This window comes from Diadema antillarum, unplaced genomic scaffold (assembly GCF_040938485.1).
Source record: "Diadema antillarum isolate AM-2024a unplaced genomic scaffold, OU_Dant_1.0 seq00000593_RagTag, whole genome shotgun sequence".
Classification (NCBI taxonomy): domain Eukaryota; kingdom Metazoa; phylum Echinodermata; class Echinoidea; order Diadematoida; family Diadematidae; genus Diadema; species Diadema antillarum.
The window spans coordinates 70,049-96,417 of NW_027271524.1; the positions used below are offsets into that span (position 1 = coordinate 70,049).

The 26,369-nt window shown below is 38.9% G+C and overlaps 1 protein-coding gene across 1 annotated transcript; it reads left to right on the plus strand.

Annotated features, from left to right (window-relative positions):
* Positions 1-7,406: 7,406 nt before the first annotated feature.
* LOC139735715 (serine/arginine-rich splicing factor 12-like) lies at positions 7,407-21,333 on the plus strand. The gene is made up of 6 exons (XM_071646462.1): positions 7,407-7,485; positions 13,889-13,993; positions 18,309-18,412; positions 18,965-19,148; positions 19,978-20,055; positions 21,080-21,333. Exons 1-6 carry the CDS (start codon positions 7,415-7,417, stop codon positions 21,141-21,143), a joined length of 606 nt encoding a protein of 201 aa, XP_071502563.1. The 5' UTR covers positions 7,407-7,414; the 3' UTR covers positions 21,144-21,333.
* The last annotated feature ends 5,036 nt before the right edge of the window (positions 21,334-26,369 follow it).

Below are 26,369 nucleotides of genomic sequence, written 5' to 3' on the forward strand. Positions count from 1 at the left end.
AGACTTTTTAATGAACAACGAAAGAAATACTTAAAAAAATATTACTGGAAATACCCCAACACTATGAAGATGGATCAATTATTTAATTGTCAAAAGAAAACCGTCCTTTCCAATTTATCCAAGTTTTGTAATTATATAATGACACATGTTTAGATTATTAGTATTTTTTATCCTTTTTGCAAATACTACATGCCTTTTTTACAGGCTGTGCCTTCTTTACAATTGATTTGTAACTTATTTGTCTTTTCATTCTCTCCTCCTTTTTTCTTCCCCTCTCTACTTCTTCTTCTTCTCGTCCATATTTCCTTCCTTCTTGTTCACTTAGCGTATGAATTCATTTCCATATGTCTTTGTGTGTTTTCTTTTTTTTCTGTTTTTTTCTTTTTTTCCTGAACCAAAAGTCACTCGTATATCCTTTGTTAATTCACCAGTCTTGTGTCCTTCTCACTCTCCCTCTTCACCTCCATATATCCCCTCTTTCTCTCTCCTCTCTCTCTCTCTCTCGTCATATTTCCCTTTCTTTGTTTTTTTTCTCACTATATATCGTGTATATATTGTATATTTCTGTACATTTTTTTCTTTTCATCAATCGCATTTCATTCTTATTTTGTTTGTTATAGTTGTTTTGTACACTTTTCAGAGTTATTTGAAATTATTATTTATTGATATTATAATGTGCTATATGTTTTTCATTGGACTCCGATACCCAGAGTTTGGGTTGTGAGTAAATAAACTTTCAACTTTCAAACTTTCAACTTTCAACTTTCAACTTTCAACTTTCAACTTTTCGTCACGTACGATCTGAAATATTGAAGGGAACCGATATCAAGGTTCAAGGTTATCTACTGTCGTGTAAAAATATGCGTAAAATTTGTTCTCTGGTATTCAACGAGTGCAAAGTGCGTAAATGGACAATATAGGGTCTATATATAATTTACAATGTAGGCCTATAAGGAAAATTTTAACACATATTTGGATGGGATGCTTTTAATCTCCGCAAATTCGTTTCAAGACAAGCTATTCGTGTTTCACCTATATTTTCTTTCTTTCTTCCGATCTATAGGCCCTACCTAATACCTATACATATCTTTCGATCTATCGGTACAACAAAAGGACAGGAATCCTCGTTTTACTAAAAGACCGGGACCATGCACCTATACTCGTATGTTGGAACGGTTTCACTCCCCCCGCCCCCCCCCCCTCCCCCCCCCCCCAAATCACGAATCAATCTGGGCCCCATTTCATAAAAAGTTGATAGGATGTCAACTCTTGCTGGAATGGCAAACTTCCCATAGCAACAGCCAATCGGGAATCTGCATTCTTGTCGTTACCATGACAATTGACTTTCCAGCAAGAGTTGTTATCCTATCAACTTTTTAAGAAATGCGGCCCTGGTTGGTTGTTGCCTGGATACTTGTTCACTTGCTGGTTGTCGGTCTTCTGTGATCTTGATTGGCGCAGATAGAGCTCGTGGATGCGCAGCTCGCTAGCTACGAACGGTAGGAGGGGCGTAGGTACGTTGCTTGGTAACAGAAATATTGGCGATGTCGAGAAAGAAGTAGGTCACAAGCGAAAGTTTACAATGGGCGTGTTCTCATACTGTAGTTTGATCGATTCCTTTCATTGGGCATTGTTATCGATATCAAAGATCCCACTATAGGGTCTTTGATTGTAATCATAAAGTAAGTAACAAAGTAACAAAGTAGTTTGTTCATAACGCGTGTTTTAGCGTCACGAACAACACCCCCAAAGAGTGTCTTCCTACTCCCTGGTACGAACAGCTGTAACCAAAGAGCCTACACTAGTACTACATTAGAATTTATTATGTATTGTATATTGTAGGATCTTTGATTAACTCTTTTGGCCTGGTTAGCCGTGGCAGTGTCCCAAGTAGAAGCAGGCTGTCAAAGGCGAGTGCAGTGCTCGATCGACTTCAGACTTGCTTCAGACAAGCTCTACTCGACTTGGATGAGTGAGCCCTCTAGCGTTAATGTACGAATAGGAATAAGCTCCTCTCTACACAGTCATCTAAAGGGACATCTACGGGTTTTGTTTGCTTTTATTTCTATTTTAGTATTCACTGGTCAAAGGCAAACAAGAATTGCATACATAATATTAACAAATGTATAAAAATTTACGTAATAAGACAAATCCTGTAGCAATGCAAAAAAAAGTATGAGTTTCATTTACTTAGTAGATGATTCACATGGTAAGAACGTAAAAGACTACAAATCCACTTACGAAAATACAAGCAAGTTAACCCTTTTCTTTCCTAATTCAGTTCAGTATGATAACCCACTCAAATTTATTTCAAACCAAAACCAAACGTATATCTGGGATAATATACATTAACGCAACATGAAAATACACGAATTACGTAAGCTCAGTGTGATTTTTAGGGTCCCTTGATAATTAATGTGAGTGGGGCCCTATACAAAATACAATAAAACATAGGCCCCAAATGACAAAAGCTTTTATTATTAATATTAACTACAATAAAGACCATAAACACACAAATACAAACACACACACACGTGAACACACATCCACACCACACAGAATACACAAGACTACATGTATAGGTTCGCCAATACATAATTATTAAAATCAATGTCTGAGACTGGCTTATAACTAGGTCCCTATACTTCAAATATTGTTAAATAGGGCTATACTCTACTAATGTTACATTATAGGACTCGTATGCACTAAATGCCAATTGCCTTGATTTTAATTAAAAATCCGAAGTTTTTGGGGCCTCCCCCTAGTATATTCGATTCAGGGATGAAAGTGCTTATGAATTGATTTTAATTCAAAATCCTAAGTGCTTATGAATTTTCAGAATAAAGAATTCATAATCACTTTCATCCCTGACGAAGGCAGAGGCTCCCGAAAATCGGATTTTTAATTAAAATCAATTCAATTGGCATTTAATGCATTCCTCTATTGTGACATTATCATTACCATTTCTAGTACTGCCAATATGCGGAGCAAATACAAGATTTCCAAACCTTGAACCTAACAGAATGTTGATCTTAATTATCATCAATTTGGTTCCACACTTTAATACAAGTATAGTTCAGGAAGCACAATTAATAAACATTCATTCTTATAAAAAGATCGCCGTGGAGGAGGTTTCGGGCGACGCGTGTTACATGAATGTCTTAATATTGGCAAGATCATTGTGGACAGGATTTGAGTTTAAACATAAAAATCAAACTGCTAAATGATACTAATTCATACCTTAGACGCTAATGGTATAGCAACTCTATAATTGTAGGAATTTACTTGGCTGTCATGAAGTTTATTCTGAATTGGTGATCTTACCATTTTCGTATGAGTCTTAACTTTATTGTCACTTGCTATGACAATATGCCAGGTAAGGAAGAACAACGCCGTGAGTCGAGAAAGAGAAACCTTTGTGCGAGCAGATTCTGGGTATCTCCCAGGAATAATTATTGAACAACTATTTTATATTTGATATTAGATTTAAAACAAACCCATTAGTACAAACTTATACCGGCATTATAATAAGCTCAAGCAACAAATCTTATTAAACAACAACAAAAAAACAACAACACTTATTTCACATGATTATATATTTGTAATGTGAACTCTTGTTTATTTTTTCATGACTTGTGAATAATAGGGCCTCATATCTTTATGTTTGATATTGTCATACTTATCTTTTTTTTATGCAAGTGGAGAAATACAACTATACTGAAACAAAGAAACAATTACAACAATAACAACAAAAAGTCGAAAAACAAGGAAATAGGGCGTGCCGCACAAGATATTAAAAAGAATACAATACATAAATAGTTTATATGATAAAAATATAACATAAAAAATACTTAAAGAAACATCGCATGCAGCGTGCATGCCGATTTTCGTCGCGATCGCGCGGTCAACGGCCGAGATCTGGAGGGCATAGGCGCCGGAAGTGGGGGGGGGGGGGGGGGGGGGGGGGCAGGGGGGCGGCCAATCCAAATAGTGGGGGGGGGGCAAAACGCATTTTTACCCCCCTAAACCCCCCCCCCCCCAAAAAAAAAAAAAAATAAAATAATAATAACAAAAATAAATGAATAAACAAAGAAAATAAAATAAATATGCATATAAAAATATATGAATAAAAGGGAAAAAATATGGCTACAAACGGCAGCTTTTGGACGGTAAAATGTCAAAATTTTCAAGCTCGCTCGCTTCGCTCGCTCGCATCCAGCAGTTGAGCCCGGTGCGCCTCCCCCTTAATTTCTAAAGCGAAAAACATAGCTACGACGGCAGTTGTTGGACTCTAGAATTTCAAAATTTTCAAGCTCGCTCGCTTCGCTCGCTCGCATTGAATCGTTATGCCATGCTCTTAATGTTGCTGCCAGTAATTGCCAGCAGTTGCGCCCGATGCGCCGCCCCATGTGTTATTTCCAAAGTGAAAGATATAGTTACAAACCCCAGTTTTGGGACTGTAGAATGTCAAAATTTTCAAGCTTGCTCGCTTCGCTCGCTCGCATTGAATCGTTATGCCATTCTCCTGATGTTGCTGCCAATAATTGCCAGCCGCAGTTGCGCCCGATGCGCCGCCCCATGTGTTATTTCCAAAGTGAAAGATATAGTTACAAACCCCAGTTTTGGGACTGTAGAATGTCAAAATTTTCAAGCTTGCTCGCTTCGCTCGCTCGCATTGAATCGTTATGCCATTCTCCTGATGTTGCTGCCAATAATTGCCAGCAGTTGCGCCCGATGCGCCCCCATTTATTTCCAAAGCGAAATATATTATAGCTACAATTAAAACTCCAGTTTTGGAACTGTAGAATATCTAAATTTTCAAGCTCGCTCGCTTCGCTCGCTCGCATTTTATTGTTATGCCATTCACCTTATGTTGCTGCACAGTATATAATTTGTCGATCGTTTCACACCGTCATTCCATAATCCATATGGAAAACTTACAATGTTCCTCAATGACTGCGTTGTTCAATGTATCACATTCCGTAATGTCTATTGTAGTCCCATTATTGCTCACGCACACACGCACAATTACAGACCGTCAAAATTACTTTATGGTTTCCCCCATGTTTCGACCCACCGTATACGCCACTTTCATGGATGACATATTATTATCATTCATTATCTTATTCATGGCATCTCAAAGAAAAACATGAAATGATTTCTTGCTGTTGTTTTTTAACAGAAAATAAGAGCACACTAGGCCTAATGGACAATGTAGAAGCACGCATCCAATTCAAATCAATCCAATTCTATAAGAGGGCAAAAGATAAAATAGCACATTATCAGTGAGTTTTGTGAAAGAAAACAGCCCACCATACTATAGTATTTATAAGATGGAGAGTCACCCACAGCCATAAATAGAACAGAACGTTATAATCATGCGACGCATGCACAGGTTCTGTATGATGGGCATAATAATGAATGTATATTCATTCATTATCTTTTTTTTTCTTTTTCTGCCTACAGAATATTATTTTCACTCATGACTATAGTCTTTTCCCCGGTATAGGACGTTTTGCTGTTCTCCTTATAGCACACAGCTGTGCCCAAATGCTCTTGAGAAAATGAGAACTAATGAAAGTGTAGAATGCACAAAACGAGTTGAGAGCTGCCGAACACACACTGTTTGTATCTATGTCACACGGAATTCTATAAACTCTCACAACTCCTCTTTTTCTTTTGTATGTGTCCGATTCCCCCAAATTTTCACTGATATGCCTATATTTCCATTAATTTTGTTTTTCCGTTGTTATACAAAGCAACTTAATTGATATCAGGAAGAGTTTTTCCCATCAAAAGTTTGTTTTGTTCTCTCTTTGTTTTCGTTTTACTTTTCCGCCTATGTCTACATCCCGATTGAATTTTCCACGACAATTTTATGATCAAAGGGGGAAAACGCATTTTTTTTTCAAATTCAAACTTCAGAGGTAAAAATGTTTTGATAATAGACTTTATCATTATGTGTATATTTATAGGTCTATACATGTCAATCATTATCATAACACGTCAGCCCCACGGATAGGCCTAATCAAATACGCCTGATACCGAGAGCTCAAGTCCTCGTGGAATTACGTATTCATTTCGCCCGAGCCACTGATGTGAAAGTCTTCAATAATTAGGCCCTATATAATGTCGTTAAAAAGTTATAGGGCCTACCCATTTGGAAAGGAGGGGAGGGGTTGTTTCTATAGTAAATGCCAATAATGTGATCCCATCCCTATAGGAATAGGATCTTTACTAAACGTAAGGGTTGTGCAACAAAATGTCTAAAATAAGCGAAAGGGAAATGAAAACAAGGTTGATCCCGATCACCACGATTACTGTAGATGGGATCTTTGTGTTTTGTTACGATCCAGTACAATCAATGATCACGATTGATCATTAGGCCTATAGGCACCCTATATGCCCTAGAATCGCAAAGATTTTGAGCCGTCCAAAATTTTCTACAATCATCTTGATTGGGCCACGCTTAATCTCAAGATCTGGGGCCCAATGCATAAAAGTTATACAATTACGGTAACTTTGCCATCCAATGGTAACTTCCATGGAATTGATTTTGATTGGCTGTTGAGTATTGTTACCGTTGTAGTTACCATTGGATGGCAAAGTGTTAGTTACCATAATTGTAACTTTTATGCAACGGGCCCCAGGGGCTTAGCTGTTTCATAAAAAGATTGAACATAAGTTGCGATCAACTTCGCGATTGATCGCAAGTTACGCTCAATCTGTAACTGAATACTATAGTATGCCCCGGTGGCGTGTTTTTTTAGACGGCACAGATTGGGGAGCCCAACCCTAACCCTAGCCCTAACCCTAACCATCAAACCCTAACCCTAGTCTGGCTTCCAGACCCTCTGCCCATACTATTTCGCTATCCATGATATTAACGCCCTCAACGTCGAAAACTAGTATAGTTTAAGTCCGCCTTCGGCAAAGGCGGCGACTTCGTCGCGGGGCGGCGACTTCGTCGCCGCGGAGTCCAGTTGGCAAAGGGTCTGGAAACCAGACTACCCTAACCCGTAACCCTAACCCAACGTGTTTCCCATAGGTTTAATACGCGCCATGCCCCAATCTGTGCCGTCTAAAAAAAACGCCCCCCGTTGCGTACTCTTTGGACTGTGTGTGCGAGTAGTGGCGAGTTACTGCCAGCCACTGCTGCCAGCTAGCCAGTTGCGGCCACACGATCTCGGACGTGGTTTGCGGCAAGGAGAAGGTCACCTCCCTGTTTGCGGCGAGCTGAACCACCGAACTAAAACATAAATTTAGTTCGGTGAGCTGAACTCGTACTTCGTATGTCTGGGTACTTAGGGTAGCGAACACGTGCGTACGCGTACGCCTTCGCTTGCTGCGTTCATTGCTGGTTCATGTGTGTGTGCGTACCTGTGCATGCTTGTTCCACGCGCGAAAATCCAAGATGTCTTCTCGATACGGCAGTCGCCCCCCAAATACGTCGCTTTACATCCGGAATTTGCCGGATGGCGTGAGGTGCGTAAAATACTTCTATCACATTTAGATCTGAGAGTTCATTTGTGTTAATCTCACGATTTATAGTCATCGTTTACCTGTGTAATTGAAAATAATTTTGGATTGGTGTAGGCCTTGTGTTCTGGCTTGTTGAATGTGACTGCTGATTATATCCATGTGTATCCGTGCGGCGTCATATGTGTATTGTGTATGCAGAGAATCACTGCACTGGGTAACCCCGGCGCGGATGGCAGGGGCGCTGTAGCATGTTGTTAGTATAAATTTAATCATGTACAAATGCACACCATGCACACCTACCATTTCCTTCCTTAATTTGTCAATGAAAACTTCTTGTGGCTATCAGAAATGTCAAGATGGACCTTATCTGACGGTTTCATGAAATTTCATAGTCAATTACAGAAGAAAAGTAGCTAATTTTGACTCAAAAGTACGCCGATCGACGGCTGTGTCAGTGTTACGTGTAGCATGATGAATGATCGATTATGTGGAAGAGCGATATAACGACGATAATCGATCGTTGTAGTCTGTGATACAGCCGCTTGTTTGGTGTTTGACCACAATAATTACGTCGGCTCGACAGTAAAATGTGGAAGAAAGAAAGTGATCTTGATGCGTCTGTTTTTTATCGTTTTAGTTAATTTTCTCCTGCATGTGACTGTATATCTGTCAACATTTTTTGCTGACTAAATGATGGACGGATCACGTACAAAACAGTAAAAGGTATATGACAAATTAAATGGGAATTATCCATCATGAATATTGCACAATAAAATGGATTTTTACTACAAAACAAAAGCAAATACTGGGGTTGCAGTTTTTATATACATAATTTAAAAAATGAAATGGAAAAATAAATACTATCATGAAAACAATTACTTTCTACTATCCCTAAGATGAACTTATCAATTAAAAACATTACCATTTTAATTTCAATATTCTGTTTCTTTTTAGGTAAAATGAGCACTTGAGAAGTCCACAATGTAAACATACACTTTTTGTAATACTTTTCTCTTTAATTTATTAAATTAGGCCTATAAATTAATTATGTAGATTACTAGAAACAAATCCCCTTTGAATATAACTTCCTTCTCATCTTTTCTCTCTCTTTCTCTCTCCCTCCTAAATAGCCTAACCTTTTTCTTCCACTTTTCCTTCAACCTCATTCTATTCCCTTCAACACTACTCAAATTATTATTATCAACTTTGTCATGATGAAATCAATACTTGCCACAATTTTTAAAGAAAGGATCGATGTCTAAATCCTGGTATGAATAATCTGTATCAATAATATTATGGAATAGTGATAATCATGATAGTAGCAATGAAAACAAAGAACTATCACAATAGCTCACTTGAGCCTTCAACTCAGGTGAGCTAACAATAAAAAAAATATGAAAAAGAAAGTAGGAGCTACACGTATTGCACAAGTCAAGTTCAGTATTGTAGTAAGCGGCTAATTAGAGACTACCAGAATCGATTATAATAGTTGACATCGTTCTCTGCGAAATCGGTGCACAATACGTCGGAGACTATGTTCGCGACCGACGTACTTTTCAACTCCGATTTCTCATTTTTCTTACCTTTTCGGCTTTCTAATTCCATGAAAACTCTCTGATATGGTTCAATTTAGCATCTCCAATAGCTGCACAAAATTTGATCGACAAACGGCGAAGCGAACGGTAGGTGTGCATTTCTACATGATTACCAATTTACTTGGATGACCAGCACCTCGCCATAGTTAATGTTTATGCATATGTAAATCAACATTTCATCACTGAAATTCTATGAAATCCCACTCACATACAGAAAAAATGCTGAAGATTCCAATGGAACTACAAGTTCACTGTTCGATACCGGAAATTTGCAGCTATCGATCGTCCTCAAACGCGAATGATGCGGAATAGCTGTGCGCTAAGGTCAGGAAGGGGCCCGCGGGTGGCGGTATTCAGGCCCCGGATGGCGGTATTCGGGCCCCTGGCGAGGTGCGGGCACCTCTCTATACTATACGGGTTGGGGTCGCTGGTTCAGTTATACACTGGGTAGTAACCCGTTTTTCTTTATGAACAAAGCATGCACGATACACACACATTGAGATGACCATGAATAAATGAGGGCAATAATGCACTTTAGGGGCCTCTACTCTGTGGTACATGTGGATTTGATTAGGCCTATATCTTTATCTAGATCTGGAGTTCTAGACTCTATAAGCTAAGGCACTGCACCATATATTGATGGGCACTAGTTAACCCCGGCGCGGGGCGCTGTAACCAGTAACAGCGCCCCGAAGACTTGTATGCAATTTTCGCGGGAATAGTGAAGTAATCAAGTGCACTGCGATGCTTGCAATTCAGTAAACAACCCATCGTTCAAAATGACACTTGGAATCGCAACGAAAAGCCACATGTTGTAATACCATATTGTTGAATATTGTAGGCATAGGGTAACATCCCCAGTATTCGGTCACTTAAGCTTTTTTGCAATATTTTTCAAACTAAAATAATACATTTTTAGTGCTTTTTCAGCACCCGGTACTCTTAAAACTGGGCCTTTTGGAAAGTCGCGCCGATTCTGCACTTTTGACGTTAAAATTTGGGATTTTGGAGGGGGCTACGGGAGTTTCCTGTTGTGAATGAGGCTGCGTTTATCAACTTTCCCCTGTTTGAAATGGCTTTCGAAAGCCCTTTCCAGAGCCCTTTCCAAAGCCGTTTCCAAAGCCCTTTAGAATAGTTGCGTTTATCAACTCTTTGCGAACACGATAACTGGCCTGTCACTGCACAGCTGCATTGAGCAATTCGACCCGAGGAGATGAGGTCATATAAGGCGTGCATTGTTCGTAACTGCAGTACAATACTACAAAGCCGTTTCAAAACAGCTTTGCGTTTATCAACTTCAAAAGGCTTTTACAAACAGGTTTCTGAAAACCTGTTTGGGAAACCTGTTTTAAAAGTGTCAGAATGGCAAAATTCAATTTCTTCTGGACTTTGGTGTCACTCAGATGCAAATTTTCATGGTTGCTGGATATTTAGAGTGAGTTTGTGCATGTTTGGAGAGCAATTGACGAAGAAGTGCAAAAGTACACTTGAGCCGTCCAGGCGCTAGTCAGGAAACCAGCTCATGAGGGGGGCTCCTGCTCATAAGGATCCCTTCCTCCTTATGAGTACCCTGGCCATGCTCATGAGGCCCTCAGGGCGAGATGTTCATGAGGTCCCCTGTTCACCTCTCATCCATTTTACATGTGACATAAAAATTGTTGCAAGTTGGCACAGTGATTTCTTTTTTTACACACACATGTCCACCTTCCATGATGAAAGGAAAAAATATTTGTCTGTGCTTTTTGACAAAAACTGAGTTTTAATCAACTAGTGCGCAGTGACCCACCGAAACACGGGTGCCAACAGGTTCGCTCAATGCAGGGTTGCTGCACCTACATGTATTGACCTGATCTGACTTGATATTTGGGTGCTTTTTTCCTGCAGCTCTCACCTCTCTATGCACAAATCAGCCCCATGAAGCTGAAGTCTGACATCATTTTACAAATATATTCGTAAAGAGAAAAATAAAATCAGAACTAACCTGCTCTTGTGCATGGTTATATTCCAAATTACTTTTCCACATGACAGTACAAATAGGTGGGTATTTGGATTTGTTAGCAAACTCATCACTGTGTAGGTATAATGTACAAGTTCACTGTCTTCTTGAATTCTGCCATCCACTAACCTTTGGGTGCCTTTTGTACAAGTGCGCGCCTTTCGTGCAAGCGCCAGTCCTGCGGCATCTAGTGTAGACAGCGCACAAGCCATACAAGATGCGGGATTTTCAGAGTGAGCTTGCGCATGCACAGGAGGAGATTTCTATACATTAGTGCTTTATTACACGAGATACGATTGTACTAATTTGTAGCTTTGATGATTGTCACTGTTTTGTAAATGGCTAGCTGTACATGCAATCATGTGAATGGATATGATATACGTACAGCCAAGTAATGACTGCAGCAAATTACTTGTCAACTGGCGTTCCATGTAACAACAAAAGCTTACCATCTGCTCCATGCGTGGTGGTTCATTTCTATACCACCTCAGCCTACGAGGACTGAGTTACCGATGATATGCTTGGTTGGTCCCTAAAGTGCATGATTGCCATCCCGTGTCACATATTTGTGACTGAATCCATGACCCAAGCTGAGTGGGTGTATACAGCCATGTCAACATCACCATCAAAATATCCTCATTTTTCATACATTTTAGACAACTCTATTTTCTCAAAATATCAGTGGTTTCTACATCATTTACTCAACGTCTTTCCTCTTTGCTTTTCAAGTCTCATAAAAAACATCTGTCTGTTTCCTTCTTACCCCATAGTTTGGTTTATTCCTAGAAAATCCTATGGTAGTTCAGATAGTGAGAGTTGGTGCGGCGCATATGTACCATACGTGCATTTGTATGCCCATGATGGTACGGGTAAATTTACAATGTTTATCAGTACTTATTACATGTTAATATTGTTATGATGTATGCGGAACTGCGCGAAAGTGGCTGAGATATGGCTTTTATAGAAAAAAGAATTTGCGTGCACTTTGATACATATTTAGCTATATTTAGCTACAGCCACAGTGTAGCTACTAATCGACTGCATCATGTACTTGCAAACTATTTAAGATTTTCTGCTCGTCCGGTAATAGATATGCGATCTTATCAGAGCCCAGTCCTGTCTTGCACCACTCTTGAAGTGTTGTGATTGATTTGATTCATTTACCAGTTACATTTTGATTGCCAATTCAAACCCAGAAAATTTCTCGGCCGAGGTGAGCTAAACACAATGTAAGAAATTGTGTGTGTTAGGACTTAGCAGAAACATGGTGTAAGTTTATATTCCGCCCATAAATAATGAATAAATAACTTGTCAAGTAACATGTTTACAAACAAGTTCCAGAATGCACAGTCAGAAGAAACAGTCTTTTAGATTTCAAAAATATGTTTTTATTACAAATACAATGTAGTTAGTGCTTGTTGCAGTTGCTTTGATATTGCCATTTGTGTTAAAAACAAATGAAAAAAAAAAATTCTTTACTGAGATGAATTTTCCTTTTCGCAGGGTTTAGTCATGTACCAGTAATGCAAGTTTCTGGTCCTTTTGTACAATGAAATAAGTTGAGTCAAATAAACTTAAGATATCAAGAATCCAAGAGGATCATAATGTCAGGTGTCATTTTCTGTGCAGATAAGAGCATGGATGTGGATATTTAGCATGTAAATCTGATCTAGGACAAACACCCTAACCAAGTTAGCACATCAACTAGATACTGTAAATGTCGATACTTTTGCATGATTTATTTTTCACGCTGAGCAGCTCAAAAACCATGTTCGTGCTGCGCAATTGTCAACCCATTCACAATGTGCAGAGAAAATTGTGAAGATATCTTCACAGGTTTTAGAATTCGCAGTAGCCAAAAGCAGCACAAAATATGGGAGAATTAATGTACCTTGAAAATTTCTGCATTTTCAGTATAATGTTCTATTTTGATAGAGTGCATTTACACCTTTTTCCTTTTTTTGTTTGTTAATCCTCTCAGTAGCACACACATACACATGCACACACACATTAAAAAAAAACCTTACTGCTGATCATTAACAATGTTCTCATTTTTGTGCTGTAATGATGGTCTCTCATGTGCCATGAGATTGTGAGAATCGCTCTTCAGTTTCATAAATCATTGCAGCCGACAGCCTTTTTTGTGGCATAAAATTGTTGCGAACTACCACTGGCGTTCTGTGCGTATAGCGTGGACAAGAACCTTTGCATGCATTTTAATTTCGCGAATCTTGGCTCTGGCAAAATTCGCAAAATTAGAATACACAGGGACATTTCTTGTTTTACTGGTAATTAGGGATATTTCTTGTGCCAAAATGTAGCAATATGCCAGTGACAACATTGTCTTGTGATTATTACGGCTGTTTGGAGATTCTCATGTGACCCTCCTAGTTTACATTCAAATGATTATCATGTTTGTTTTGCATGAATCCTCTCTGCCCTGTTGCTTTTTCCTCATTTTATCGGCAAATAGAATTTCTTATTTTGTATTAAAGACACATGAAATGTTTTCTGATTTTGTGTGAATACATGTATAAAAAATGAATTTGAACCATTTCTATCTATTGTTAGTATTGTCATTATCATACCTTTGTCTGATTATTTCCTTGACATGTTGCAGAATTCAGAGCAAATATACAGTTTCACTTTCATTCAAAAGTGTGCAGAGCCGACTTCTTTAACTGAATGTTGGCAAAGTTTTGCATTGCATGAACATGTACATTTATACTCTCTCCATTCTCTCCATTGCTTATAAATGCTTATGGTTGCGGGAGCTTGAATCTTTCCCCCCTTTTTCTTTGCCTTGATGAATCAGAACAGAGGAACTGCGCCAGCTGTTCGGGAAGTATGGTCCCATTAGTGACGTCTACATCCCTCTGGATTACTATACCAGGCAGCCTCGAGGGTTTGCCTATATTCAATATCCTTGATATCTCTACTTGGTGAGATGCTGTGTTAGAGAACCCCCTCCCCCCCCCCCCAAAAAAAAAAAAAAAAAAGAAGGAGGGAAGGGGACTGTTTCTTGAAGATTTAAAAACAAAAACAGCCTCTCTGTGTAGGTACCAATATCCAGTGGTATTGAAACCTTTTCCAACATGTAGCATCTCTTTGACCTTCAGAGGCAGTACAACAATGTCAGATAAAAGGTTGCCTGCTACTTTCCGAAGTATATTCCATGGTACTTTAAAAGAGCAGTAGTTGCACGGTTCCCTACCTTTGTAAGATAGTGAGCTGGTAATGCTCGCATCCCTTTGTAGTTATTACACCTGGTTTTAGTGCAGCATCCTCCATTAGCAAATCCATGATTAAAATGAGAAATAGTAAATGACAAAATGGTGCACTTAATGGACGAATGTACACAAAAACAGGGGAACATTGAGAGACAAGATGGAAGTCGTCGTGCAAAACGTAGTGTATAACAATAGCTCCTAAAAATTAGTGGATGGTAATTGCTGCTGCCAAGAGATGAAGAATTTATGTGAACTGCTAGCATTGAGTGATGTCAAAATGTTACAATATCTCTGCATGCTGGTTCTTTCAGCCTTTTAAACGTCTGTCATGGTTTATTGCAGTTGTGTGAAATTGGAAAAGGCCTAGTCCTACTGTCATGCGATATGCTCTGCACGCCATGATTAGTTGGATTGTGGAATTTTCATTTATGTCTATCACAATCTGCACCACTGTTCAAATTGTGGTCTGAATTGTGGAGTAATCATGTTGATCGTATGATCTTGAGTTCAGTTTGAATGGCAATAGCATTGATCGTAGAAAAGTTTTGAATGGTTCAAAAATTGTCCGCGATCAATGCAACTGCCACAACCGACCTCAAGATCTGATAAGATCTGATACAATCACCATGATTACTCCACAATGCAGACAATGATTTTGATTGTGCAAATTGTGATACAAATAAACAAAACTTACACGATCAGCTATTTTAAGATGGCCCAATTGTGGTGTGCGTAGCGGATCGCACAACAATGGGAACGGGCCACAAAGTAGTGTAATGGTTCTGTAGGTGTTTATTCAAATTGGCTGCTTTACTGAGACTGACTCATACAGGTTTCTGTTTGAAACATACAAAATTGTAACCTCTTGTGTTTCCTTGGCCCTTATGCAACTTTTGTGAATTCAAAGTTTTGGATTCCAAGTTGTCAGTGATATGCACGAGAGACAAACATGTCATGAGTGCCTTGAGAAATTGTTGGTCAGTTAGCTTGCATGTCTGATGTGAAGATTTTACTGTTTACAACTTATTATTTTCTGTTTCCAGTTGAGTTGTCTTGCACAAGTGTTTGGTTTGATGTGTTCAAGATTTGGGTAAAGGGGTGTGGGGGGGGGGGGGTACATCACCTACTAGTAAAAGTTTCCTTGTGTGTTGCATTGGCTTCTCTAATTTCATTCGTCATTTGCTTTTTCATTGTGTTTGTTCACTTGAGGAATTTGTCAATTTGTAAGGTCGGTCCACTAACTTACAACTTGCTCAAAGACTTTATGTAGTGTAATTGTTGAATAGCTTTTTGATAAATTTTGTTTCCGTTTCTTTCTTTTTTTGGGGGGGGGGTGTGTCATATAACTTAAGGGGATTACACAACTGCTATAAGATAGGAAAACTCCACATTCTTTTCTTACTATTACACTTCCATTTCATTTTTATGCTTTGCTTTTAAAATGCACACGGCACCATGCTTTAGCTCATCAACATTCATTTTCCATATAAATATGTGGATCTGTGCATAATACACTAATTATGGGTCATTAAAAATGTTTGGTCATCCTCAGGCTGCATTCGCAAATGTGTGTTTATTGCACGTTTTGTTTTATTTCCTCAAAGTTGTGAACTTTGGTGAGATACTAACCGACTTTGAACTTTCCATTTTGCCCTGAAGTTGGTCCTGTGGCTGCCCTACCCCAGTTTTAACCTGTCATTGGTACTCGATGCTTGGCAGCAATGTAGTACCCTATTTCGTCATCAGCTTTTTAAGGATTTGGTGATGACATAGGTCAATGCTTATTGCTTCCTTTATTCATGTTTACAAAAAAAGATCTCTCCCGAATAGATACTTAACGACATATGGGATTGTCTTTGCGGACTAATTTCATTGTATGATCAGTAGTTTGATGATGTTCCTCTTCAGTAAAATGTACTGCAGATTATAAAGCAGTTGTGTGACAAGTATATTGATACAGAGAATGTCCTGCTTGACACTGGTGTGAAGGTGAGTACCGAGTAGTACAGTAATTGAGAGTGAGGTGACTGGCTGCACAGTATGGCACGGGTGAAGCTAATACATATTTTGTGTTTTTGTCTTTGCTCTGTGTCACAGTTAGAGCACAAGTCAAGCCATTACAAGTTCAAGTCAAGTTCTTGGTTGTCATGGCAACACAAGTCAAGCCTGCCTTGGTAAGGAGCGAGTGCTTGGCAGCCCTCATGTCTATGGATGCTGCCATAAATGTAGGCGCTCAGAAGGGGTGGACAGATGTAGAGATTAACTTGGAAAATACCTTATTGCATATTGTAAAATAGATGATACAGCACTTTAAAGCTGAACTGGATACTCCAACTATTAGTATTTCTTTTCTACTTCCACTGAAAATAGCTTATCAGTTCGAGTTGCAAAATTCAAAGATGCATAAATCTGTGGAATATTGAGCTACATTGTTTGGGTGACCAAAGGACAAACAAGTATTCAAAAGGGTGAGTAGAAATACAAAACAAAACATGTGGAGTGATTTTATTTTTGTGTGTGTACCATTTTATCTGTAACTCAAAGTATTATCTTTCCTCATGTTTGACCTATTTTAAAATTTGCATGTTCATGTCTTTCAGTACAAACCCATTATAATGTTGTATGATGTCATGTTAAGTTACAAGCCATTTCATCTGTCCACCCTCTATATCTGTGATATGAAGGGTTACCAAGGCACAAGCTACCTTGCTGCATTAAACCAAGAGCTACCAAGCTTCACAAGGCATAGTTCAACAACCAAGACAGCTTTGGCTGTAGAAACCAAGGGCAAACCAAGTCAAGCAAGCAGCAATAAAGAATTTAAAGGCCCAAGTCAAGTCAAGTTGATGCACAAGCCAGCCCAAGGCAAGCCAAGACCTAAAGATCAAGCGTGTGTGCAGCTGTTGGCTCGAGTCTAGCGTGTTTGGGGATGACATCCAAATGAGAGAATCAAGGTAGACCAAAAAAAATGGAAGGTCTGGGGCTACGTTCACTCAGTATCAAGGCAACACACCCATTTATGGCGCAGTAGTTTGGTTTTACGGTGCAAGTACGTTTGCGCACTGTTGTGAAACACAAGTAACACCCCAAAGCAGAAGTTGCAAGTTGTCTGACCAAGATCGAGTATCCTATGGGGAAGGTATGTGCATAGGGCACGATCTATTCTCTCTTTTTTTTTTAACCCCTTTTTCACTCTCACTCTATCTGTTTCTGACTATGTAATCACAGACAGACGCAATTTTGGGAATATTAATTGCCTTGTGCTTTGGTACGTGATGACTACAGTAGTTACATATTGGCAGGTAATAGTCGATCATGCTGGCTGATACATAATTTAATTCGTACATATACAATTTGTAAGTCCTATTCTGCATCCAGTTTCCTTACCTTTCAATTATTATCTAACGACTACAAAACCACAATGCCATCGCAACGACTCACTAAAAAATATAGAAGAATATATATAAAAAAGAATTAAAAACAGTCATAAACAAGCCTTCCTGGAACCACCTGACTAGTAAATTTGTTTGTTACAATTGTGAGGTATTCCCAGAACTGCACATGTACTGTTTTGCTACATTTCAAGAGATATTCGTCTGTTTTACTAACATGTGTTTGACATTGAAGGGCAACACAGTTAATGTAAATGTATTTAAGTTTGATTTGAAATTGGATGTATCACTTTGAATATCTGGATAGCTGCTATATTTGTGTGTGGTAGAATATGTATTGAATTTAGTCTGATATACTGTCTCCTTAGTAGATCAGACACAACAACAATATTTCTCCACGGGGACTTGAGAGCCTATTTTACAACGGGAACAGTTTCTCAAAGAATTTCAGAGTCACACAGGCAGTATTGATTGGTATGAATGCAGCAGTGTTACAGTAATGTAGAAGCTAATTCTCAGAGGGTAGTGCAAAGGTACAGATCTGTTAAATACTGGGAGGTGAACACGTAGGTATGCATTGAAAAAGACTTCCTTGACCAGAAAAGATTGCCACGTTTGACGACATCCGGGATGCTGAGGATGCCATGTATGCTCTGGAACGCTACCGCTTCTACGGCAGGGAACTGGAGATCCAGTATGCTGAAGGAGACAGGAAGAGTAAGTCCTTCTAGTTGGGGTGCTACTCGTGCACAGTTTATGTGAAATCAGCATTTTTAGTAAAATTGAAATTGACTGAATTTATCTTGTCAGAATTGAACATTATTTGACTTCCAGGGTATTGATATGAGAGGACTGTTAGCTTATTTGTAGAAGTTCGAAATGAAAGTATAGAATAAAGCTGATGAAGTGCAGGTAATGGTGACCTGTTGTATGAAGAGTTTAGTGATTATAGCACATTCCAATATTTGCATCCACTTATGCTTGCAGTCAAGAAGTGGTTGTTGCATCTTTAGCTGCTGCCATGAATGACAAATATTACAGGCAATTTTGCGTAACAAGAATTTGGGTATCTATTAGCACCTTAGCTCTGGAGCATCACTTTGAGCCTAGACTGCCTAATGAGGGGTTTTTCTAGGGGGAATATATTTTGTGTGGCATGTACAATGTAGCTGATGGTTGGATGAAAAGATATAGAAGTCCTCCCTTTGTGGTGCAACAATCTATTGGATGGAGCTCATCATGTTGCCTTTGCTGTCCCACCCATCACAGCCCCGAGCCAGATGAGAGGCAAGGAGAGAGGCACGTACAGGTCTTCCCGCTCCTACCGCTCCCGCAGCAGGAGCCCCCGACGTCGACGGTCCCCTTCGTACAGTCCACGCCGGAAGCGGTCTCCCAGCTACAGCCCCCGCAGGAAGAGCAGGAGGAGTAGAAGCCGAAGCAGGAGCAAAGACAGGTAAGGAAACTTCCATCATTGATGGTATGCCTTGCATATAAGTCACGACAAGGATGATGGATGATGGTGATGATGGTGATGATAATGTGCTCGACCGAGTGCAAACGCTCCAAAAAGCAGCACTGCTAGGGATGGCGCGAATCCTCAGAAAAGTACTAGAAGTCTAAGGTTCCAGGATGGAACCTGATGTGATATTATCTCCAAGAGATATCTTGTGATGATAGAGACATATTAATAATAATGATAATGATAATAATAACAATAATGATAATAATAATGATAGTAATAATAATATGATCTTCTTTATCAAGGGAAGCCTCCTCAGTGAGGACCCTGCCAGTATTATTACCTAGCATTGCCAAGTATCCATTTATACACATGGGTCAAGAGGGACTTCGTGAGTAAAAGCCAAGAATGTAAGCCCTGGGCTGGATTCAAACTTGTGCCTTCTGATTAAAAGTGAGGAGTTTTATCCACTATGCTACAGTGCTCAGTTACAGGTATAAGGAGGATGTGTACTCGTCCTCCAAGGCAGAATTGATTTTGTGTCTTTGAAACAGTCAGTCTTACTGAAAGTGGGTTATCTCAAGATCCTTTGCCGTGGAAAAATTGCAGTTTGATGTATGAGCAATCGATGAAAAAAGATTACAGAAAGGCTGTGGTACAATATTCAGAGAGATGAACAGAGAGAAGTATGGGGGGGGGGGGATTGCTTGTATGCTCATGGTATGGAGGATATTATTTCATTATTAAAGTCTTTCGCTGGACTGCTGTTATCACCAGCTACAATCGGCATATTCTTTCTCATTATGTGTGCATCAATGTCCAGGAGACGTCACAAGTCCTACTCGAGATCCCGTTCCCGTTCTCGGTCGCTGTCGCGGGACAGGATGAGGACACGCAGCAGGTGAGTTTTCTCTTTGCCAGCTCGCCATTAGCAGATAAAATGGCAAGCAGCAGGACACCCCCGTGCTTGGTGAAGATCAGGGAGGCTATGTCCAAATGCACTCAAAGTGATAGCGTGTACAGTGCACTCCCGTTAACAAACAAGGCTATCAATGAAATTCTTGTTACAACAAAGTAAGGTTTCATGTCCCCAAAGTATCATCTATTTATATTTATGTACTTTATTGTTCGTCTATAACAAAATTTTGATATAACGAAAGAAAATTGCTAGTGTAGTCCTGAGGACCTCGCTATATTGGGACTCACCTATACCCTCTATCACAAAGTGACTCCTTTCTCTCTTTCTCCATGGTTCATGGCCAGCTGAAGAAAATAAGGAGACCTCAGCCTCCATAGGTGACACAACCAGTGCAATATTCATATATGCAGCTGAAATAGAATCCCAGTTCCATGATGTCTGATCTAAGCTCCATTCACCAGTCTCGGCTTTTAACATTTTGACAAATCGAGTGAAATACTATGTATTTATTAAAGAATTCTTTTCTTTGTCACGAACACATTCAGAATAATCTGATTGCAAAGAGAGTATTAAAGTTGGCTGATGCTGCAACTGACGCCAGAAAGGGATATTGCTCCCCGAGGGGAGACAACACTCCCTCTTCCTCCCCACCCCCATAAAACAAAAACAAAATAAATCCAACTACATTCTTCCAAACCTCCATGACTTTATTTCAGAATAGCATCGATTGCTTGCATGTATGGCAACATTTCACTCCAGAAAGTGTGTCTTACAGCTCTTTTAAAGCACAAATATACCAAACACTGATCTGAAAATGTCAACAGCAGATGCTCTCATGTGATATGAAGTTTGATACATTTTTTTTTTCCCTGCTGTGTGGACATGTGGACAGAAATTATTGACAGAAATATCTTTGTCAATAGCTTCTCCTTTTCATTACAGTTATATAAAGCTGTTGAAACCTTTAATGATTTACAATATGGCATTTGTGTTTTCCGATGGACAGAACATTCAGTCGTTCGCCGTCGCGGTCCAAGAGCAGATCAAGGTCCCGGAGCCGAAGCAGATAGGCTGGAGCAGCCGCGGTCAGTTCCACGGGCGCCACGACAAAAGCGTGAGCGTCTTGCATCTTGGGACTCTGGAGTGCTTACAGGGCACAGCCACCTGTGCAAGCAATGTGTTGATGGCCACAGTATTGTCTCCATTATCTATATGCTAGCAGGCCAGAGAGCTGTTGGTTTCATGCGACAGCTGTTGTTTCATGCGGTAGGTAGTGATGTTCTGTCTGTGAGTTATGCCTGTTACCATTACTATTGTTTATTTTATTTATTTGGCAGTCAGACACATCAGAAATATTATTACGCTATGATATCACAACAATAAAGCAAATGCACAATTGTAGAATGGGTTGTGCTGTAATGCCATCCAGCATCATTGTCACATTTTAATCAGGATGAATACACAGAGGCTGGTATCTTACCATGTCCACCTCATGTGCAAGATTATTTGGTTACCTGTAGGTGAGGTTCCAATGTCATCGAGCCATGGCTCAATTTGCTGAGGGGCAAAAACTGCATATGGAGGCCCCCATATGCATGGGCAAGCACGTAAGCATTACATCCCACGTCCCATCATCGCGTATGATTTTATCCGGCCAGCCAGGCAGGCTGGTATGCGGTATGCCTACTGCGCGCTAGAACTATGCGCTTATTATATATGTGACTTGTTTTTGCCCCTCAGGCAATGTGTGTATTGATGCACAGAACCTTGTCTGTATTTTACCTTTTCAATATGCAAACAAACAAACACACCAAGAGTCTGTGTTTGCATTTACACTTTATTCATCCAAGTGAATGATTTCACGAATCAGATTTTAGGTGATACAGGAGTGTTTGTTTAATTGAAGGACTGCAAACTAGGCTACACATGTGAAATCTTCAAAATAAAATCATAGCAAAATCACTTAAAAGGCCTTGGACACAGTAAATTGATTACATTTTAGAAATTTCACTTGAGGTGGGGCAGAAATTTTTGACAATATTCTACAGTTTGTTGAATAGTGTAAGATGATCCACCGTGCCCTGTGAGCATTTCCATGTGTTGTAAGATGCCCTACAGACATGTTTGATGTGTTACATTTTGTCTGTAGAAGTCGATGTACAGGTTGTTTGTATTTTTTTAGGAAGTGTAAAATGGATGATGCAAGCCATACATGTATCAGTATTTAACTTGTCTTGAGTTCTTGACATCCTAACCATCCATTGTGCTTGCATCTGTAAAAGAAGAGGACAAGTTTTCTGTTTGTTTGTCTGAAAAATATCTGTGCTTAAAACCAACTGTCTATTGCCTGTTATATTCTTGTAGGAAATGCCAAGTCGTGAGCTGTTCTAGAAAAGTTCCTGCAATTATTTCACTCTTGGTCTATTTCACAAAATCACACACATTCTGTCTCCCTTGCGATGTATTTCCCCTTCTCTAAAAGATAATCAGTTTCCTATATATACTGTATAAGCTGTTATTTTCGCAAATTTCGCGAATCAAAGTTGGGCCGCGAATTTAACAACACGCGAAAATGTCACCATGCACTATGGTAATAATGCACTTATGAAGGCCTCTGTGTCAATTCGCGAAAACAGCATCTCGCAAAAATGTCTGTGACCTCCTCATTCGCGAAAAATCTGTACGCGAATATAACAGCGTATACAGTACACTGCTTAGCCGAGAAAACCACTATACAGTATTTAAGTTAATACATATTTACATGGATATGTTAGCACTAAGAGTTGCAGTGTGACCATTTCCTGTTCACAGGGACCATATTGTTTTCATACTGACATACGGAGTTGTAGGTGTTTCTACACACAATGTCTGTTTTCAGAGGATGCTTTAAACGTTCAGTCATGGTCTTTGAATTCATAGTTTATCATCTGTCCCTGTTGGACTATTTGAAGGACTTTGTGGAGAGATGTGCTAGCAAAACTTATTCGGAAAAGCTGATGCAACGGTAGCTATATAGCTACAAGACAAATCAGTATATGCCGTAGTGTTTTCTGGAACCATGCCATAGTGTGATACCAAAATCAGCTAGGAGTCTATGACGTGTAGAGAACACTCTGCATTGTATTCTTCTGTCCATGTCTTCATATAGGGTCATCCAGGCATGTTCATATGACGTGTTGGGAGCTTGTGTTAACACAAATGTGTCGAGTGCTATGCAAGGTATATTCCATAATGTAGGATTCATTTAGATAGGAGGGACGCAGCTGGTATTGAAGGTAGGCGTGTGAGCAGGGTGGAAAACATGTAGCACCTGTTTCTTATTTGTGAATGACTTCATGTAGAGAGCAGAAGTTGGCTATGTAGGTCAGTGTTATGTCTCATCTAGCTAGTAATTTATGTGTTGCACAGAAAAACAGTATTTGAGGAAGATGGCAGATTGGGAGGCCCAATTGTTATCTCAAATGTGCTTCAAATTTGTGTCATCAGTTGGGCGCATTCGTATTATGTAAGTTCAAGTGTTCGGTAGGTTCATTCATTCATTCATTCTATTAGTGTGAATAGAAATGTTTTCTGTTTGTAGAATTCATGTTGTATAGGATTGTGCTTACTGTTTTATAATATTTTTCAAGCTGTCAAGGACCTGTCAATGGGTGTTAGATAGCTCCTCACATGTATCTTGATACTTGCCTTTCTTATTCCCTGTGCACCAAGTACAACATTGTCCTACTCTTACACTCCTGAAATGTGGAAATCTTTATGACAAGTGTCCATACTGCAGCGACAAAAATGAAAAAAAGAAAAGAAAAGAAAGAAAATGATCAGAATATTTCTCATGTAAATTGCAAAGTTTCTGTGCACTCGATTTTCTTGAATTGACATGTCATGTTTGGCTTCAACTACTAAACTGACAAAAGACAAAAAGTTTTTTTTGCCCTTCTGTATCTTAGGAGAAATTTGTGTTGGTTTCATAAAAATGGAAAAACATTCTCCTTAAGTCCACAAGGTTTAGCTAAGGACTGATCGACAATTGACAAATGACATTGTGACCATTACTGTTTCCCTGAAACTAATGTTCGATTGGGGTCTGAAATGAATACAGTGTTCATTTAGGATGAGTTCCAAGGGTATGGATGCAACGAGGGTCCGGATATAACGAGGTAAATTAGCCAGACCTAAAAGCCTTGTTATAGCAGCCCATAGTAACTTTAATAATTGAGAATGTATAATTACTGGAAACATCTTATGGCATGAATCCCATATTGCAAGTTGATAATGCTTCCATGTGCCACATTTGACCATGTACTACACATCTACTCTACTAATAAATACCAATCTTCGATAATTATATGCATAATCCCTAGAAGTGAATATGTGAACTTATATGTTCTTATTCTGTGCTCCCTGCAAGCCAGCAAACATGTCTGATGTGCCTGTATTCGAGAACATCACAGGAGAATTGTAGGTGCAGGCATGTGCAACTTCTTCTTTTTTAAGTGTATGCACCAATTGTTCTGTGTGTATTCAAATGAAAAACGAGTCAGTTTAATGCCGATATATCAGATGCTTCCCATTGAAAGTCCAGTTATTAAAATGAGTATATCAGATGTGAAATGTGATTTGTGTCTTTTATTTTGACCAGGTACACGAAGAGATATTCATGCATAGTACAGTATACATAAATATACACTGCAAAAGCTGTTCTTAGAGCTTGTGATTTGTTCTGGCAATTAAATGTTTACTTTCCTATAAAGTTAATGTGTACCATGCTCTTTCTCTCACTTGTGTGATAGCCTGTATTGGTGGAGGTGCAAACTTGATGATGCTCAATGTCTTCCAGTACAATATTCTACACCACGTTTAAAAAGAAATGAAACCCAAATTAAAATATACATGTGCATTGAGTGAATGCAGTGATACTAGTAGAACGCATCATTGACAAAAATGAGATACACTGTAATGTGTCCAAAAGTTATGCATTTTTAGTTTGAGTGCAACTATCGCTGGATGAGAAGACTACTACAGTTCATGACGTCACAGAAAAAATGAGACATGTACATGTATAAAGAAAATATAAATTAGAATTCGACAAAATTTAATCTTTTTTTTTGTTGAAAATTATGCATTCATGTATTAAGGGTAATTTTCCCCCTACTTTCTGAAAGGGTACTCTTTTTTATTATGCTAGAAAAATGAAAATATGTTGAATTTTATCATTTTCTTATATCGTCCTCTAAATGTGATGTCACAAAATGTAGTCTTCTCATTCAGCGATGACAGCACCAGAACTTAAAAATTCAGAACTTTTGAATGGACTGTCTGATTTTCCTCAAAATTTCACTGATGTGTTGTACTTCTGTTGTAGCATTCACTCAATCCACAGATATATTTGAGTTTCATTCTCATTGGGGAAATCGGACAGAAGAAAATCACAGATGTATGGAAATGAAAAGTTTCACACTTTCACCAAGTGCGGTGGAAACTGGGTAACTTTATAACGAGATCCTTGGGACCAAGACAATTTGTTCTTTATATCGGATATTTTGTTATATCAGTAGTCCGTAAACAATACAAAACAAAGGAAATAAATTCATTGGGATCATAGAAACGAGTTCGGTATATCAGGTATTTTGTAATATCAGATCTGTTTATATCTAGTTTCCACTGTACTTATCGATTGTCACAACCAAAATCAATTGAGTGAAGTGATGCCATCAACACATGCATTCCAAAAACACATTAAATTTTTGAGCGGTAAAACTGGTAAAACCTCTGAGTGGAGTATGAGCAGATAACCCCCCCTTGAAAATCTCAAGACTGGAGTGAGATAAGTTGTGTATCTGTGTATCTACTCAGGTATATCAAATCTGAAGATACTGAATGTGTTGTGAATTTTACATATTTTTCTTTTTTAAATTCTTATTTCTAATGTGTGTCTATGGAGATTGATTTACAGGTGTGAGGCCTTAACTGCCAACATTCATTATACGTGTACTATTGAGTCATGTTCTGTTAAAATTCCAGGAAATTTCTGTGCGTTCACATTCTTGTATCTTCATTGATAACTAATTGTTGATCGCAGAATAACCAAGTTTCATAATTGGGGTATGCAATGGACAACAAAACACAAAAACAGAATAACACACACACAAATTGCATGACTGTACATAATTTATTACAAATGTCTCATTTTCAAGTGAATATGAGCAGATCAATGACTTTGGTGAGGTTGACTGTACTTACAAGTGGATGTGTATTAGCAATACATTCTACACTGCCTGCAAAATCCAGGGAAATGG

Coding starts and splice junctions, on each gene's coding strand:
- LOC139735715 (XM_071646462.1), top strand. CDS start 7,415: ATGTCTTCTCGATACGGCAGTCGCCCCCCAAATACGTCGCTTTACATC. Junction 13,994..18,308: donor CGAGGGTTTGCCTATATTCA/ATATCCTTGATA, acceptor AAAGATTGCCAC/GTTTGACGACATCCGGGATG. Junction 20,056..21,079: donor AGGATGAGGACACGCAGCAG/GTGAGTTTTCTC, acceptor TCCGATGGACAG/AACATTCAGTCGTTCGCCGT.